At 43.3% G+C, this 15856-nt stretch overlaps 3 protein-coding genes across 3 annotated transcripts; 1 reads left to right on the top strand and 2 right to left on the bottom strand.

The window, feature by feature from the left end:
• The first annotated feature begins 808 nt into the window (after positions 1–808).
• LOC127770388 (WRKY transcription factor 22-like) lies at positions 809–2743 on the top strand. Its single transcript, XM_052296089.1, has 3 exons — positions 809–1392; positions 1519–1641; positions 2065–2743. The coding sequence occupies exons 1-3, from the start codon at positions 926–928 to the stop codon at positions 2519–2521; spliced, it is 1047 nt and encodes a 348-aa protein (XP_052152049.1). The 5' UTR covers positions 809–925; the 3' UTR covers positions 2522–2743.
• Positions 2744–4869: 2126 nt separating this feature from the next.
• Positions 4870–10059, bottom strand: LOC127754322 (protein SGT1 homolog). The gene is made up of 10 exons (XM_052279806.1): positions 9792–10059; positions 7718–7787; positions 7506–7630; positions 7145–7283; positions 6800–6896; positions 6652–6717; positions 6206–6344; positions 5545–5627; positions 5344–5448; positions 4870–5224 (listed from the first exon to the last, which is right to left on the bottom strand). Exons 1-10 carry the CDS (start codon positions 9961–9963, stop codon positions 5117–5119), a joined length of 1104 nt encoding a protein of 367 aa, XP_052135766.1. The 5' UTR covers positions 9964–10059; the 3' UTR covers positions 4870–5116.
• A 4258-nt stretch (positions 10060–14317) lies between these two features.
• Positions 14318–15397, bottom strand: LOC127760078 (late embryogenesis abundant protein Lea14-A-like). Its single transcript, XM_052284288.1, has 2 exons — positions 15015–15397; positions 14318–14890 (listed from the first exon to the last, which is right to left on the bottom strand). Exons 1-2 carry the CDS (start codon positions 15302–15304, stop codon positions 14638–14640), a joined length of 543 nt encoding a protein of 180 aa, XP_052140248.1. The 5' UTR covers positions 15305–15397; the 3' UTR covers positions 14318–14637.
• Positions 15398–15856: the final 459 nt, after the last annotated feature.

Here is a 15856-nt window from a genome sequence, read left to right as displayed (position 1 = left end):
TACCGGGGCGCCGGTTGGCCGGGGCTCGGCGGCCCCACGCCATAAACTACGAGGCATCTGGAGATATGATGCATATGGCCAAGATCTCGTGCTGACAACATATATACGTGCTCGATCGTACCACGGGGGGGATGTCGCTCTCTCTGCCCTTTGACATTTGCACAAAGTCAGTGAGATGAAAAGGGGAGGACAATGGACACGGGAGGGAATAATAGCCGGCGCCTGATGGCTCTAGCAGTCAAGGTGCAGGCAATAATAGGGGCGGTAGTATTAAAACAAAAGGGCCAAATGTAAAAGTTTAATTCCCCCCACACTCGCGTCTTTTATGGCGCGAGAGGCGAGAGAGAGCTCGAAGATTCCAGCCCTTTTGGTTCTCCTCTCTCTCTCTCTCTCTCCCTTTTGACATTTGGACAAGTCAAAGAAAACAATACGGGAGCCTATCGCCCTAGCCTAGCAAGCAAAAGAGGCGAGGCGACGACGATCGATGGGGTCCCTCTTGACAAGTGTACATAGCAACAACTGATAGAAGAATCCCTTTCCAAACACCAGCAAGCTGCTGTCCCATTTGGCGACTAGTTTATCACCAATTACGACTTGTTTATCGCCAATTATCGGCATATCTCTTTTTTCCTAATCGCTTGCTCCCGCCGTGCCCACCACTAGTAGCGTGGCGTTTGACTCTACTCCCGCTAGTCGCTAGCTAAGCCAGTGGTACTAGTAGCTAGCTAGTGACACTTCTGAATCCTCTCGGAATACGCGTCTATGTACAGGGATACGCGTGTATATATGGCGCGGCCCGGCCAAAAGTCAACCCCCCGCCTCCGGCGCGAGCTCGCAGCAGCACGCGTCCTTTTAGCTGCTAGCTCACCTCGTCAAACTCTCGCCTCTCCCCCCACAACGCGAGAGCTTGCCGACGTCGGCGTTCATGCGCGGCCCGCTGCTGCTGCGCGCCGTCGTCGTCGTCGCCATGGAGCACTTCAACGACTGGGACCTGCAGGCCGTCGTGCGGAGCTGCAGCTTCCCGCAATCGGAGCCTCCTCGCGTCGGCGTCGGCGTCCCCGCGGCGCCGGGAGCGGGCGGGGCTCCGGTGGTGGTGGCGCCGCCCGCGCGCGCACCGGATGGTCCGGATCAGATGGCGCGGGCGTCGGCGTCGGCGCTGTACGACCTCGAGTACCTGGATTTGGATCATAAGCCGTTCTTGCTGCCCGGGTCGTCGTCTTCGTCGTCGTCGTCCCGAGCGGTGGCGCGGGCGCGAGGGGAGGATGACGGCAAAGGCAGACACGAGGTGATGATCTCTTTCCCCGCGGCGGCGGCGGCCTCCACGTCCGGTGCGCAGCCGCGGTCGCCGTCCGGTCGGAAGCCGGGCATACGCACCCCGCGGCCTAAGAGAAGGTAGTACACACTACTAGTTTGCAACCGTTTTACGTACCAGCGCATTGGCAGCCTGATCGCTCCAAGAAAATTCTCAGCTTATTTCGAAGTGATCGATTATTGTGATTTCCATGGTGTGAGGAGCAGCAAGAAGAGCCAGCTGAAGAAGGTGGTGTACGAGGTGCCGGTGGCGGACGGCGGCGTCTCCTCCGACCTGTGGGCGTGGCGCAAGTACGGCCAAAAGCCCATCAAGGGCTCGCCTTATCCACGGTAACTAATTATTACCAACACTTTCTTTGACCCTGCCGTCCCCTTTCCACGCGTCACTACTCACTAGCTACTCCTGCATATCACCATAATCATAGCGTTGGGAAACCTAAAATTTAAGGAAATGAGCACATAAATTTGATATTTTTATTACATAATGGCATATAAATAACCTGCTGCACATTGAGATCTTGAGATTATGGCCACAACAATCGAATGCAATGCCTTGCGTTTCCAATTGGACATCATGGCTTTGGTCACGTTCCACGTGACATGTACTTCCGGTGTAGTACAAGGCAATTCCCTGTACTTAGCAGTACAATCGGCTGTAAGCATGTATACTTTGCAGTTGACCTAATGACCTGTGCGCTCGGCTCAACTAACTTGGCGATACGATGGTTCGTTGGGTGGTTGTGATGGATACAGGGGATACTACAAGTGCAGCAGCATGAAGGGGTGCATGGCCAGGAAGATGGTGGAGCGCAGCCCGGCCAAGCCCGGGATGCTCGTCGTCACCTACATGGCCGAGCACTGCCACCCCGTGCCGACCCAGCTCAACGCGCTCGCCGGCACCACCCGCCACAAGTCCGCCCCTACCGGCGACGACGACAAGCCGACGTCGCCGGGCCCTGCAGCCGGCAGAGCGGCCGCCGGCGAGGGAGTGGTCAAGTGCGAGGACGTCGACGGCAACGAGCTGTCGGCGATGGCCGCGGATGGCGGCGCAGAGGACACGGCGGCGGCGGCGGATGACGACGGTGAGTTGTGGCCGGAGGGGATGGGGCTGGAGCTGGACGAGTTCTTGGGTCCCATGGATGACGACGTGTTCGAGTTCGACCATGTCTTGGAGGACGACGGCGTGCTGGGGCGACGGCTCTCGCTATAGCTGCAAGAGAAAAGCTGTACTAGCTAGCTTTGACGAGCCTTTTAGGACAGTTGACTGTCAGCTCCAACCTCTTCAGGAGATCCAAGCCATGTATAGGCGGTTTTTATTCGTGCGTATTTGTGGCATGATCTCTCTCAAGTCAAGGTTCCAAGTTTCAAGTTTGCACGAGTGTATATACCTGTAATATTCGCAGGGATGTCAGTGCGCATTGACACTTTTGCATTCCTGTACATAATTCTCGTGGTTGGTGACTTTGTCCCAACACGTGGACCGGGCTCAAAGGGAAGTGACAGCTTCAGTGCAGTTTGCCTGCTTGCCAGATTGCTATTGTAACATCCAAGGGACAGTGCAGATAAGAGCATCCCAGTGGCTCCTCTATCCGGACATCGATACTGTGTTTGGTGTATGGAGGTAAAAAATTGCACTCCAGCAGAATCTCCATCACACACGCCATTTTTATAGGTCCTCCAAACCGAGCCTTTTACAAGCAAAAAATAGCGGTTCTCTCTCCTCATGCCATCCTCAACTGCCGACTTCGCGCCACCATATGGACTGCATACCGTGGGAGAGAGGAGGTGCATACCGGATTTGGAGGTGGAGATCGCCGGAGTAGAGGTGGAGAGGCAGCAGATCTGGTAGTGAGGTCGCTGCCGTCCCCGCCGCTTGGGGTCTCTGCCGCTCCTCTGACCCCACCGCCCCTCTGCCCCGCCGCTCCTCCGCCGCCCGCGCCGCCCCTTCGCAGAGACTGGGTGGTGGTGGTGGCGGTGGGCCATTGGCGGGAGGAGGAGGGAGATGGACCCGCCGGCCGTCCCTTGCGCCGCTCCTCCGCCCCTTGCGCCACCCGCATCGCTCCTCCGACCACGCCGCCCCTTTGCCCAGCCACTTCTCCGACTGCGCCGCCCCTCCGGTTGGCCCTCATCCTCCCCGTCCTCTCGGAGCTGGTGGTAGAGAAGAAAGAAAGGTGGGGAGATCGGCGGTAGAGAAGACATACATATGGGGAGTTTTTTTTTAGAGTGGTGATAAGTATGTGGTAGTTGTAAAATATTAGTAAAATATAGGATGTTGGTATATGGAGGATGTAATATAGATGATCTGTTAGAGTGAAAAGTAATATGGAGTAGGTATCTTTTTTATGACTATCTAAATGGGAGTATGGAGGATAAAATTTAGATGAGCTGTTGGGGATGCTCTAAGCTTCCTCCTACCGAATATTATATTTGAAGTTTTGAATGGCACAACACCGCAATATCCACTAGTAATATATGTTACTATAAAAGAAGGATTCGATTAAAAAATACAGAAACTTCTTGATCTCTTATTTCTGAACAAAATCAAATGAATTCAATGTATCTTTGCACTCTAAACATCGGAACAAATGTTTGCAAAGCAAAAGACGTATAAAATTGCACACCTTACAAGTCTGCAAGAATTGCAGTAAAGAATATATACTCCAAAACTATCAAGTGGGTTCATTACTCCTCACCATTTCTCATGAAGCATCTACTATCTTTGTTCTAAAATATAAAAGATTTTGTCCATACACTTATATAGATATGACATATCTATTATATTTTTAGAACGAAGATAGTAGACATTAAGCTATTATCTTCTTTGTGCTTCGCTAGTTGTCATCTACTGATCCACGTCTACAAATATCCGATGATATCAACAAATACATTAAACGAGCACATCTTTTTTGAATCAGTTGCATAGATACAAGGGGAATGCACGGGTCTCCAACCACCAGTGCTGCAGGATCGAAGAGAGAACAGGGGAGAGGGAAATATGGCTAGCGGAGCATAGATTATTAAAGGGGAACAATCGAGGAAAGAGTACGGAAGAACCTGCATGCTGTACGTAAGATACATTAGGTGCTTGTTTCTAACTTTTTCTTTAAACTTTTAACTTTTTCATCACATTAAAACTTTTCTATACACATAAATTTTTAACCATTTTCTTCAAACTTCCAATTTTGACGTGAAACTAAACCAATTTTAGCGTGAAACTAAACACAGCCTAGCCTGCGGAATTGATTATTTTTCGATGGAAACTGAGCAAATATTTTTCGATCGAAACTCAAGCAATTATTCTAATACTCATTGGTTGCATATATTTGTGTTAAAGTTATTTTATTTTTGTTGTATGCATATGTACGTTTTTTAATCTAAGTCTTTGTCTATGTTACAATAAGATGAGTTTTTTTTATATTGGAGATAAAAAAAAATACTCTAGACTTTCAGATGGGAGAGTAAACAGATAACAAACTAACTGTGAGCATTGTAGAGGCTACAATTAAGACGAACATCGCATTTCAGGGATGATAGGAGATACAGCACTACTTTGCAATATTAGTAAAACGACAGAGCATTCTGCACTTCAGAGCAAAGATTCAGATAACGTATTCTTGTGTCCAGATGTATCTTCCAAAACTAGGATAAAGTCTTAGACAAGCTAGCCTGTCACACAGAGAGCTTACAATATGGAAACGCAACGAAGAGCATCACACAAAATCCAACTTGACCATGATGCGCGAAATCTCCAGCCAAGTGATGACTCACAATGATAACGAATTTACAGCATGCACGAACCGAGATCTTAGTACTCCCATTTCTTAAGCTCCATCCCATCAGGTGGGCTTCCCTCTACCTTCTTCGAGCCAACATCTTTCCAATTGGTCGACAGAACAGTACCGTTAGATTCAACCTGCAAACAAGCACATCGTTGATGTATAAGTATACAAAGTTCAAACTTACTAAACGCACTTCTGTCAGCAAGGTCACTAGTTATAAACATTTCATCAATTGTGCTAAAGAAAGACATACAAAAGATTTCATCATTGCTCGTCGCATGTCTTCATCAGCATCACTGTAGATGTCACGGAAAAATTTGTTCAATGCAGCATCGCCTTCAAGCTTCTCCTCCTTCTCCTGTTGGAAATTCAAAGTCATGGCAATTCAATAATTACCAGAGTTCAAGGAATGTCCACAGGCAGTGAAACGTTGAACCATGTGCATCGTACTAACCTCCTTTTTAACTTCAGCTTCCAGTTTATCCCAGTCTTTCTTGGATTTTGAGGAAGGATATGATGGCCTCTGGGCCGATTCAGCTGATAAAAGAAGGGCTATCAGTAAAACTGTAGGAGAGATGGGGAAAGAATAACAATTGAACCCCAAAAAAAAGCCAGACTTGATCTTGGTTGTATTCCAGTCATGTACAGTTCATGCTTAAGCCGATCTGGCAGTAAACCATCAGCCTCAACAAGGTATTAGCAAGATAACACTCAGAACCCTCTTCCATTTTCATTTAAATTCGATTACCAATTTTTTGTGACATTAATGTGTTCAACAAGCACAGGAACCAGCAAAATGGAAATGACTAGCCTGACATGTGAGCCAGCGATCAGCAAGTGCATAGAACGGCAGACCTTATTGATAACTACCACATGAATGGAAAACATAGCCATCAATTGACAGGAAGTCATTTCTTTCCATGGCTATAAATCAGCTCACCAGTTACTAACATAAAGCAGTAAATAATTATACCCAGCAAAGTACAGATATTTAAGGGGAACCTCTTATAATAAGATTGAACAGTGCAACTTTCAACTAACCACAAGAAGCAACACAATAGTAGGTTCAACAGTTTTCTGGAAATCAACTGCAATAGTTTTGCTTAGTTTGTTACCTGGAGGGATTATCTTTTGTGGAACAGCCTTTGGTTTTTTATCATAATCAAGTGAGGTCCATGTAATCTGTTCAGCTTTAGCCAGTCTTATTTCAACCTTCGTGGATAGCACTTGGTATCTGCTTTTCTCAGGGATGATCTGATAGTCAAGAGATTAGCAAAAGTTAAGAGGTGAGATGATTGGTACTGTGCATAGAAATCATAATAAACAGATGCTGAGTATTGGTTTTCAAAAAGAACTGTATGTATGGATCAACAGCAATGCAACCAAAGAAAATAGGCAAAGCAGTACACCCAGCTTTATTAGGTTTGGAAGCATATTTCAGGTAAATACCTTACAAATTAGAGGAAATGCACAAACATATTCAGGTCATAACAATATGCACTGTTTCCATTTCCAATGCATTAAGAAGAGAAATAATCCTGGTATTGCAGGGATTGCATACCTTAGAAAACAGACGAGGCTGAAAATGGTACGGCTCCTCTCCAGGGACTTCAATCGACACACTTAACTAAAATGGAAGGCTTAATTAGTGAGCACAGTAAATTAGTAAATATAGATGATTTGCAACAATTTATTGTTAAGGTACACACCATTTGTTCACCAAAATCAACAACAACATTCTCAGCAGGAACACCCTTTGCAAAAATTGTCAATACAACTTCTGTAGCACTGTTGTAGAAGTCGTGCCTGCAACACCAGGTGCATTTCCAGAAAATGTCAGTACCAAATCATTGGGGTTAAAATCCAGCCCTAAGAAGCACTTGGTTTAGTGTCTGAGAAAGGGTGTGGGACATTATCCCATATATTCATGTGGATTCTGTCAAGTGGTTTCCAAAATATAAAGTGGACCCCTCAATTCAGAATAACTTGATACTTGACTAAAGAACTGTATTGGGAAAAGAAGCACAGTGTTAAAGGATCCATGAACTGGTTACCTGTATTTTGGCTTCACTTCTACCATTGGTGGTGTATTATCCATGTTTGCAGCATCATCCTTTTCCTCAACAAAAGAAGCAACAGAGGGGGCAGCTGCTCCATCTTCAGCCTTCTTAACAGGGACTTCACTAAGCTCCTCTGAAAAGAAAATGCACAGCATCAAAGTATGAGAAAGATGTCTCGTGCATACATTTCACTTCAACTTACAGGACTGCTGTGGATATTCATCCCAGAGGACAAATATGTGTGAAAATGCATACTATAATATGGTAGTCTCACGTAATGGTATGCCCCAGGTAAAAATATAACACAATACTGCAAATGTATTAACCAAGCAATGGGCTCAAAGGGACAGCTTACCAGCAATGCGCTCATCACACTCCTTCATTAGGCGAGTAAACCTTGAGTCACCAGATGCGAACGAGTAACCCAATTCAAGAGCCGCTTTTGCAGTTTGATACTCCTCCAGTCGTATACATGCAGCGCTAAAGATCATTTGCTTATCAGCCATCATAATAAATTAATGTGCCTAGTCTTTTTTCATAACATTAAATAATTTAGTCAAGACTGACCCTTTACGAAGATAAGCCTTGTGCATTGATGGGTCAAGTTCAATGGCCTTGTTAGCATCAGCTACAGCCTCTGCAAGACAAAGTGCAATTTGTTGCTTTAATATGAAACAGCATGATAATGTCTTTGCAAACAAAACAAAATAAACATGCAGCTAAGTCATTTTAGCACCAGCACCCTTATACTGAGGTATTTTAAGATATAGCAGTGCTGATAATTTAGGGCTACAGGCTACAAAACAACTTACAGCTATTACTGATAAGGATGATTAATGCCTTGTTTGGCAATAAAATTTTGCAACATTTCGGACAGAATTGTCAAAGATATGTGCAACCTGAAAAATTTTTACAAAGATCAGAACCAAGGGGAATGATCAAACACTAGTCCAACCTGACTTTTTTTTTACAAAGATCAGAACCAAGGGGTTTTCTGCTGGCAAGCAGCAAGTTGTCACCAGATATCATTTTAGCACCGGCACTCTTATACTAATTCAATACTATGATAACAGACAGAAAACAGTAATCAGCAAACATGCAGGAGTATAGCATTTCCTTGAATTGGCAAATTTAGCTGGGAATTCTCAGTAAGTAATAGCTGAACAATAACAACAGGTAGACCCATCAAAATCTGCCACGGCTAACTATTGCTCTAAAATAAGAGTAGACCTACTCTCCTACATAGCTAGCTAAACAGTCAAGCACACATATCTTTATAAATTTCTTGTTTTATCTTACTTTGTAAATCAAAAGGAACAGGCAAGATCAGCACACTAAGGAGTTAAATTTGATTGTTTCATCAAATTTTAAATATCTGTTTTTGTTTGATATATGCAATCATTAGGCATGATATGCGGTGCAGATGAAATTTGGATATATAGAACAAGGGAAAATTTAAACAATCATTAACATGCATCATCTTGGATCATTAGTTGTCAATTTTTTCTCCAGCGCATACCAGCTTTGTCATATACTCCCTCCGGTTCTATATTAATTGACGTTTTGAACAAGATTGATGTCAAACTTTTATAACTTTGACCATCAATAACTTTAAAAATATTTAGTTTAAAGGAACTAGAACAACATATATAGATTTGTCTTTTAAAGCACTATAATAAAAGTAAACATGCATTTATTTATTATATATATTATAATAGAAAAATAAGATCAAATATATATCTTATAGACCGTGTCATTGTCCAAAACGTCAATTAAAATGAAACCAGAGGGAGTACAATAACTAGAAATATACAAGCAACTAAGTATGGTTCACTTAATGAAGTCTGACTTCCATACAAAATGGTTAGTGGGTTCAATCAAGTATACTTTAACAGTTGAACAATACTTTCTCATCCTATGATTTTTAACTACTCCAAATATCTCTCACGCTTCCAAACTCAATTTACCCCCTACCAATTCACTACTGCGCACCATCATCATTCATGCTTGACGTAAATCATTTAAAAGCCCTCTGAATTGTGCCTAGGATTCTGGTCAGAAGTGTCAAGTGTTTAGAAAATGGAGTATAGCAAGTCAACTCTCACCTATCGAACAGATTTCCCCAGTCCAATAACCCCCGACCTAGACCAAATCCAAATCACACAGTACGGCACGCGAACGGAATGGTTCGAATTCGAAACATGGTATTTGTGGCGTCCTCATATCCCCCACAAACAACTATGCTGCTTCTTTCGACTAGGATGGTACCTGCCACAATGCAGCTATGCCCTCCTTGCGCTCAATATCTCCTCCTATCAGCAAGTCAACTGTCACTAATAAAACTTATTTTGGCCCATCCCATGACCTTCACCCTAGATCCTTCTCCAAATCACGAAGCGCGATCACACACACGCACACGAATTGCTTGAACACGCAAAACAAACACCGGTTTGACGTAACTCCCGCAAATAGGCGAAACAAACCACGAATCAAAAACGCACAAAACCACACACCCCACGCCTCACGATCTCATCTACATCCACACAGACTCCCCAGACCACCACCACCACCACCGCACACACGGCAAACCAATCTAATCGAAGGAAGGGGAGGAAGGGGGAGATTGCGAGAGATGGATTACCAGTGTAGTTGCCTAGCTTGATATGGGCCTGGGCGCGGTCGGCGTAGAGCTCGGCGGTGGCGGGGCTGGCCTCGATTGCCTGCGTGTAGAGCTCGGCGGCGAGCTCGAAGTCGTCGTCGACGAAGGCCGCCTTGGCCTTGCTCTCCAGATCCGACGCGGCGGCGGTTGCCATGGCGGCTTGGCTTTTGCGGCTGCGGTGAGGAGGCTGGGGGATGCGGGTGGGGGAAGACCAGACGAAGACTTCGCGGAGGGGTAGAATAAGATCACGGTGAAAGGCCTTTTTAAGGGCCCGTGTGGCGAGTTTCTAGAGAGTTCGACGCGGGAGAGGCCGGGCCGACGCTTGGAATTTCATTTTTCTTCTCTCTCTTTTTTTTCTTTGCCTTTTTTTTTCTCTTTATCTTTTTTTTTCTTTCGTGTGGGTCAAGTCGTCTCTCTGGTGGTTTGTTTTTTGTTATCCGGAAGCCAGGAAGTTTCCGGAATCATTTGGGTTTCATTGATGTTTAAGCGTTGCAAGTTGTGTGTTAGTGCACTTATTCGGATTGTGATTAGGAAGCGACTACTAGCTGGCAGACCATCCTCCCTTGTCATCATGGTCTCATACTCTCATGTGGCATTGAGAATTTGAGATCAATATCCAAAGTTCTAAGCGGGTTTTCCTGGTGGCTGGTGATCAAGTCGGTGATATGGATAATTCCCGTCTCCCGATCACAGCCACAAGCCATGCCAAAATTCAGCGTGTCGATCGGAGTGTCTGAATTCGTAGAAGTTACCACGATTGTGGAACTCAATTTCAGAGGACTTGTATCAAAAGGTAGCACACTTTTCGGTAGGAGCCACTAGTGAGTACTACTCCCTCCGTCTCAAAATATAAGAACCTAGGATTGGATGTGACATTTACAAGTCCAGATTAGTAGTACTAGGAAATGTCCCATCCAATTCTATATTCTTATATTTTAGAACGGAGGGAGTATCTATTTGCATAGAGCAAACTTTTTTTTAAAGATTAAGGTGGCAGGAGCTCTGGCGACTATATTAGAAGAAGTAAAACAGAAAACAAATAAACAGGTCCGAGAGTATATATTACATAAACATTACAAAGCAGAAATTAATAACTTTAGGCCATGTTTACTTCTCACCTTAAAATTTTTTACCTTGTCACATTGAACGTTTGAACACATACATAAAGTGGCTAAAAAATTAACTAATTGCACAGATTGTGACTAATTTGCGAGACGAATCTTTTAAGCCTAATTGCTCCATGATTTGAGAATGTGGTGCTACAGTAAATATAATTAAAGGAATAGAAAAAGGAGCATCCACGTTCGCTCTCATGGCCTAGAAATTCTCACATTAATCGGAGAAAAAGAAAAAACAGAGTCCATATAGAAATACAATTTAGAAATAGCTGAAATTCGGAATTAAAAAATAAAGAATATTAAAAGAGGAGACTAGAGTCCATATAGAAATACACTTTAGAAATAGTTGAAATTCGGAATTAAAAAATAAGAAATATTATAAGAGGAGTATAGAGTCCATATAGAAATACAATTAGGAAATAATATAAATTCGGAATTAAAAATAAGGAATATTAGAAGAGGAGTATAGAGTCCATGTAGAAATACAATTAGGAAATAATAGAATTTCTGAATTAAAAATAAGGAATATTAGCAGTAGAGTATAGAGTCCATATAGAAATACAATTAAGAAAAAAAATAGAAATTTGAAATTAAAAAATAAGAAATATTAGAAGTAGAGTATAGAGTCCATATAGGAATTTAAAACTAACTAAAATTCAGAAAAAAAGAGCCTCCACGTTCGCTCTGATGATATTAATCGGAGAAAAAGAAAAAGTAGAGTCCATATAGAAATACAATTTAGAAATAGCTGAAATTCGGAATTAAAAAATAAGGAATATTAAAAGAGGAGACTAGAGTCCATATAGAAATACAATTTAGAAATAGTTGGAATTCGGAATTAAAAAATAAGGAATATTAGAATAGGAGACTAGAGCCCATATAGAAATACAATTTAGAAATAATTGAAATTCGGAATTAAAAAATAAGGAATATTGGAAGAGGAGATTAGAGTCCATATAGAAATACAATTAGGAAATAACTGAAATTTGGAATCAAAAATAAGGAATATTAGAAGTAGAGTATAGAGTCCATATAGAAATACAATTAGGAAATAACCGAAATTCGGAATTAAAAATAAGAAATATTAGAAGTAGAGTATAGAGTCCATATAGAAATACAATTAAGAAAAAAAAATAGAAATTTGGAATTAAAAAATAAGGAATATTAAAAGTAGAGTATAGAGTTCATATTGGAATTTAAAACCAACTAAAATTCAGAATAAAAAGGAGCCTCCACGTTCGCTCTCATGGCTTAGAAATTCTCACATTAATCAGAGAAAAAGAAAAAGCAGAGTCCATATAGAAATACAATTTAGAAATAACTGAAATTCATAATTAAAAAATAAGGAATATTAGAAGAGGAGACTAGAGTAGTTATTACACATTAGTAGTTTTGAAAAGTTATTGCAAAATTTATAATTATGTTGTCATTGTAATATATTTTATAATAATATAATGAGAAAACATATATGCTTTTATATGAGAAAATATAAAGATGCTAGCCGCGCAATCTACGCGGGCCACCATGCTAGTTTTGCTAATGATGAATTAATTAGGCTTAATAAATTCGTCTGCGGCTTACTGATGGATTCTGTAATTAGTTTTTTTTATTAGTGTCCGAACACCCTATGCGATACTCTATATAATATCTGATGTGACACACTAAAACTTTACATCTCTAAAGCTATACAACCCCTTAGACACAGAGTAAAAGAGGCTAGTAGCTGACTGGAAGCGTAAACGCAAGTACTCTTTGTTCTAGGTCTTCTATGATTAAGTTTATTGTCAGCTTCCTTGAATTCTCCCTGAAAAATTCTACTATTTCGTTGCAACTAGATATGCCACCAGGTTGTGAGTAGTGCCCCCGTCGTCTGCCGGGATTGTGCCTTTGTGGCGCTGTTTGTTATTTGAATCACCCAATCTATGATATTTTGGGCTTGTGCAGCCACGGGCAGTGGTGGATCTAGAAAGAAATAACAATAGAGTATGAGCAAACTAGGTAGCAATGGAGTCTCAATAAACTAGATAGAGTTACAGTTTCCCCTTCCATCTACATATGGTAAAAATTTTAGTAGGATTTTTTTTGAGACTCTTATAGTTTTCATGCCAATAGTGAGGGTTCGAGACCCGCCATCCCATGCTAGATCCGCCCCTGGCGAGAGGATTCCTTCTTTTTAGTGAGTGTATTCCAGACTTGTCTTGTGTATGCGCAGTCACGGTACAGGTGGTCTACATCCTCAAAAGCTTCTCTGCAAAGGGAGAAAATCCAATCACAGGCCAATGCCTAATTAACAAGTTTTCTTCTATTAGGGTCTTTTGGTGCAGGATCAGCCAGCCCATGAAGCGTTGCTTTAGCTGTGCCGGCGTTTCCCAAACCGTGGTCACGAACTGTGTTTGTATTTGCATAAAACAAACTTAAAATATATATACCACTTCACAAAAATGTTGAGTCTAAACTTCACTCACATATCAATATTATTTTCTAAAAGAAGTCTAGCATTACGCATTTACTGTAATATTTATGCTCAGATTTATCTTTTCTTTTCTTAATATGTAGGTCAAATTTAAACTTAATTTTTGTGAATTAAATAAGTCATTACACTGCACATCATTAATTTTTTATACAACCATTTGCACTTGAATTTGCATTAATTCATTTTTGGAGTTTGAAATAACCAACACTCAATTAATCATGTGTTCATCTCGTCTTACGTATCTTATCATTTTTTTCTTTTCATGTTCTATCAAACAAACCCTTTAGAACAGATACAATAACAGACTATAAGCCAGCTATAAACACATATTGAGGAGATAAAAGAAGAGAGAGATAAGCAGCAGGCTATAAATCTGTAGCCAACTGCAACATGGACTATAATACACAATGTGTGTATGACAGGTGGGACCAGATAATATGTGTATGACAGGTGGGACCAGATATTAATAATATACTATATATTTATAGGTAACTATTGCATGAATTAACTATTAAATTGGTTGTAGATAATTTGGAGCTAGTGGTTGACTAGTATACAATTAAACTTGCTCTTAGTGAGCGAAGGTTGTGTTATTTAGTCTAAGTTCATAACTCACCTCTTATTTTCTGTGTACACATTTTCTAAACTGGTAACAATTTATAAGATAGTCCGATGGATGATGGGTCTGTTCGCTACAACTTTTCAGCAGCTGCAACCGTTACAGTGACTATATTGTTTATACACATTGGTACTGTTGATGTAGTTGCAACTACTGCAGCAGCAAGCTGCACCGAACAGAGCCGATAAGTCCAATGGATGAGAAGTCCGATGGGTATGCAATCTATCGAATGATTGTTCCTGTGAACTTTTATGGGGATGTTTTGCAAACTAATATAATGGGTATAATGGGTTTATAGATGTTATTGTTCCTTCCAATGCCTAAGATTAGACAAATCGTCACAACCACAATTTGTGAGCAGATAAGAAACACGGTTGCATGGGCTGATGGGCAGCATCACCAGAGCCTGCCAAGAAAATACAGGGCCGGAGTACACATATCGAAGATTGGCACCAACTAGCTAGTATAATCTGAGCAATCCTAACGCCAATTAAATGGAGCAAACAGCAAACAACTGACAATGCTGCAACAAGATTTTCACCGTACGTACATTCGTTATTACACGCAAGTTAAATTAACAAACCACTTGGGCTATGCCCCGATGAATCAGAAAGGTTTTCAGAAGAGGAGGTCCCGGAAGGTGGGGAGCTTCACCTCACCCTCGGTGGCGAGCGGGATGGTGAAGCTGCCGACGACGGGGAGGTCGATGGTGATCCCGACCTCCAGCACGTAGTCGATGTCCCAGTCCCCGCTCACGTCCTTGATCAGCGACACGATGAAGTCGTACGGCACCTTCACCGGCAGCTCCAGATTTGTCGTCCCGCTCGCCGCGATCCACCCTGGGTCAGGCATCGTGCCGGACGCTATCACCCTGCAAAAATTGACGCAAATCGCGCGAGAACCAGCCAGCTGACTCTTTTTTAATTTGCTTCGGATAATTTGAACACGAACTAACTGGATGCGCCGGCTAACAATTATGCAAATAATGCACGCACTTGTCGCCGCTCTTGAAGGTGTAGGTGAGCTCGCAGATGGGGATGCGGTGCGAGTAGGGGTTGTTGACGTCGAGGTGGCTGTGGAGCGTGATGCACTCGCGGCTGACGCCCTTGAAGGAGACGCGGTCCAGCGTCGCGTCGGGCTTGGGGATTTTCGCGATCTTCTCCGCCACGAACCCCTTGGCCCTGTCCACCAGCCCGCGCACCCCGCCTCGCTCCCGCCGCTCCTCCTCTCCACCTTCCCCATCGTCCCGCTCCTGCCGATCTCCTCTCTCCTCCGCCGCGCTCATCCTCTCGCTCGCGCGCGCGCACGTCGTGACGGATCGGTACACGTCTCTGTTGCTCGTCGCGGCTGCTGCGCTCTCGCGTACGCGCGGCGTGTTCTGCCTGCGTTACCATTCCGGCCGTGTGCATGCGCACGGGTCGCGGGCTCGCGGCTAGGCGCGACACGTGGGGAGTGTGTCTGTGTGTGTGGATCGATGCACGCATGCGCGCGCGCGCACTGGTGCACAGCCACCACGGAAACGTTTGGTCCGCGAAGCGTGCACTGCGCGCGGCCTGTACGGCAGATCGGGCAATGATTGTTTACGCTGTCTTGCGCGAAACCTGGGAATAAAGCGGCGCAGGGAGCTGGAATCTTTGGACGTGAGATCCAAGGCAAGCTCGCGTGAGGGAGGGACCACTGTTCGTGTTGGGTGATTGGGTCGGCCGCTTTGTAAGATCGAAACAAATCTGCAAACCAGGGCCCGGGGGATTGTGGGCTTGTGATATTATTGTGTACATGGGTGGGTACAAACGAAAACAAAAATATAAATGAGAAAAAAATGAAATTGGAAATGATT

This window comes from Oryza glaberrima, chromosome 1 (assembly GCF_000147395.1).
Source record: "Oryza glaberrima chromosome 1, OglaRS2, whole genome shotgun sequence".
NCBI classification, from domain to species: domain Eukaryota; kingdom Viridiplantae; phylum Streptophyta; class Magnoliopsida; order Poales; family Poaceae; genus Oryza; species Oryza glaberrima.
This window is presented reverse-complemented; position numbering and strand designations above follow the sequence as displayed.

Coding starts and splice junctions, on each gene's coding strand:
- LOC127770388 (XM_052296089.1), top strand. CDS start 926: ATGCGCGGCCCGCTGCTGCTGCGCGCCGTCGTCGTCGTCGCCATGGAG. Junction 1,393..1,518: donor ACCCCGCGGCCTAAGAGAAG/GTAGTACACACT, acceptor TGTGAGGAGCAG/CAAGAAGAGCCAGCTGAAGA. Junction 1,642..2,064: donor AAGGGCTCGCCTTATCCACG/GTAACTAATTAT, acceptor TGATGGATACAG/GGGATACTACAAGTGCAGCA.
- LOC127754322 (XM_052279806.1), bottom strand. CDS start 9,963: ATGGCAACCGCCGCCGCGTCGGATCTGGAGAGCAAGGCCAAGGCGGCC. Junction 6,718..6,799: donor TTGATTTTGGTGAACAAATG/GTGTGTACCTTA, acceptor CTTCCATTTTAG/TTAAGTGTGTCGATTGAAGT. Junction 5,449..5,544: donor AAGCTGAAGTTAAAAAGGAG/GTTAGTACGATG, acceptor AATTTCCAACAG/GAGAAGGAGGAGAAGCTTGA.
- LOC127760078 (XM_052284288.1), bottom strand. CDS start 15,304: ATGAGCGCGGCGGAGGAGAGAGGAGATCGGCAGGAGCGGGACGATGGG. Junction 14,891..15,014: donor ACCTTCAAGAGCGGCGACAA/GTGCGTGCATTA, acceptor CAATTTTTGCAG/GGTGATAGCGTCCGGCACGA.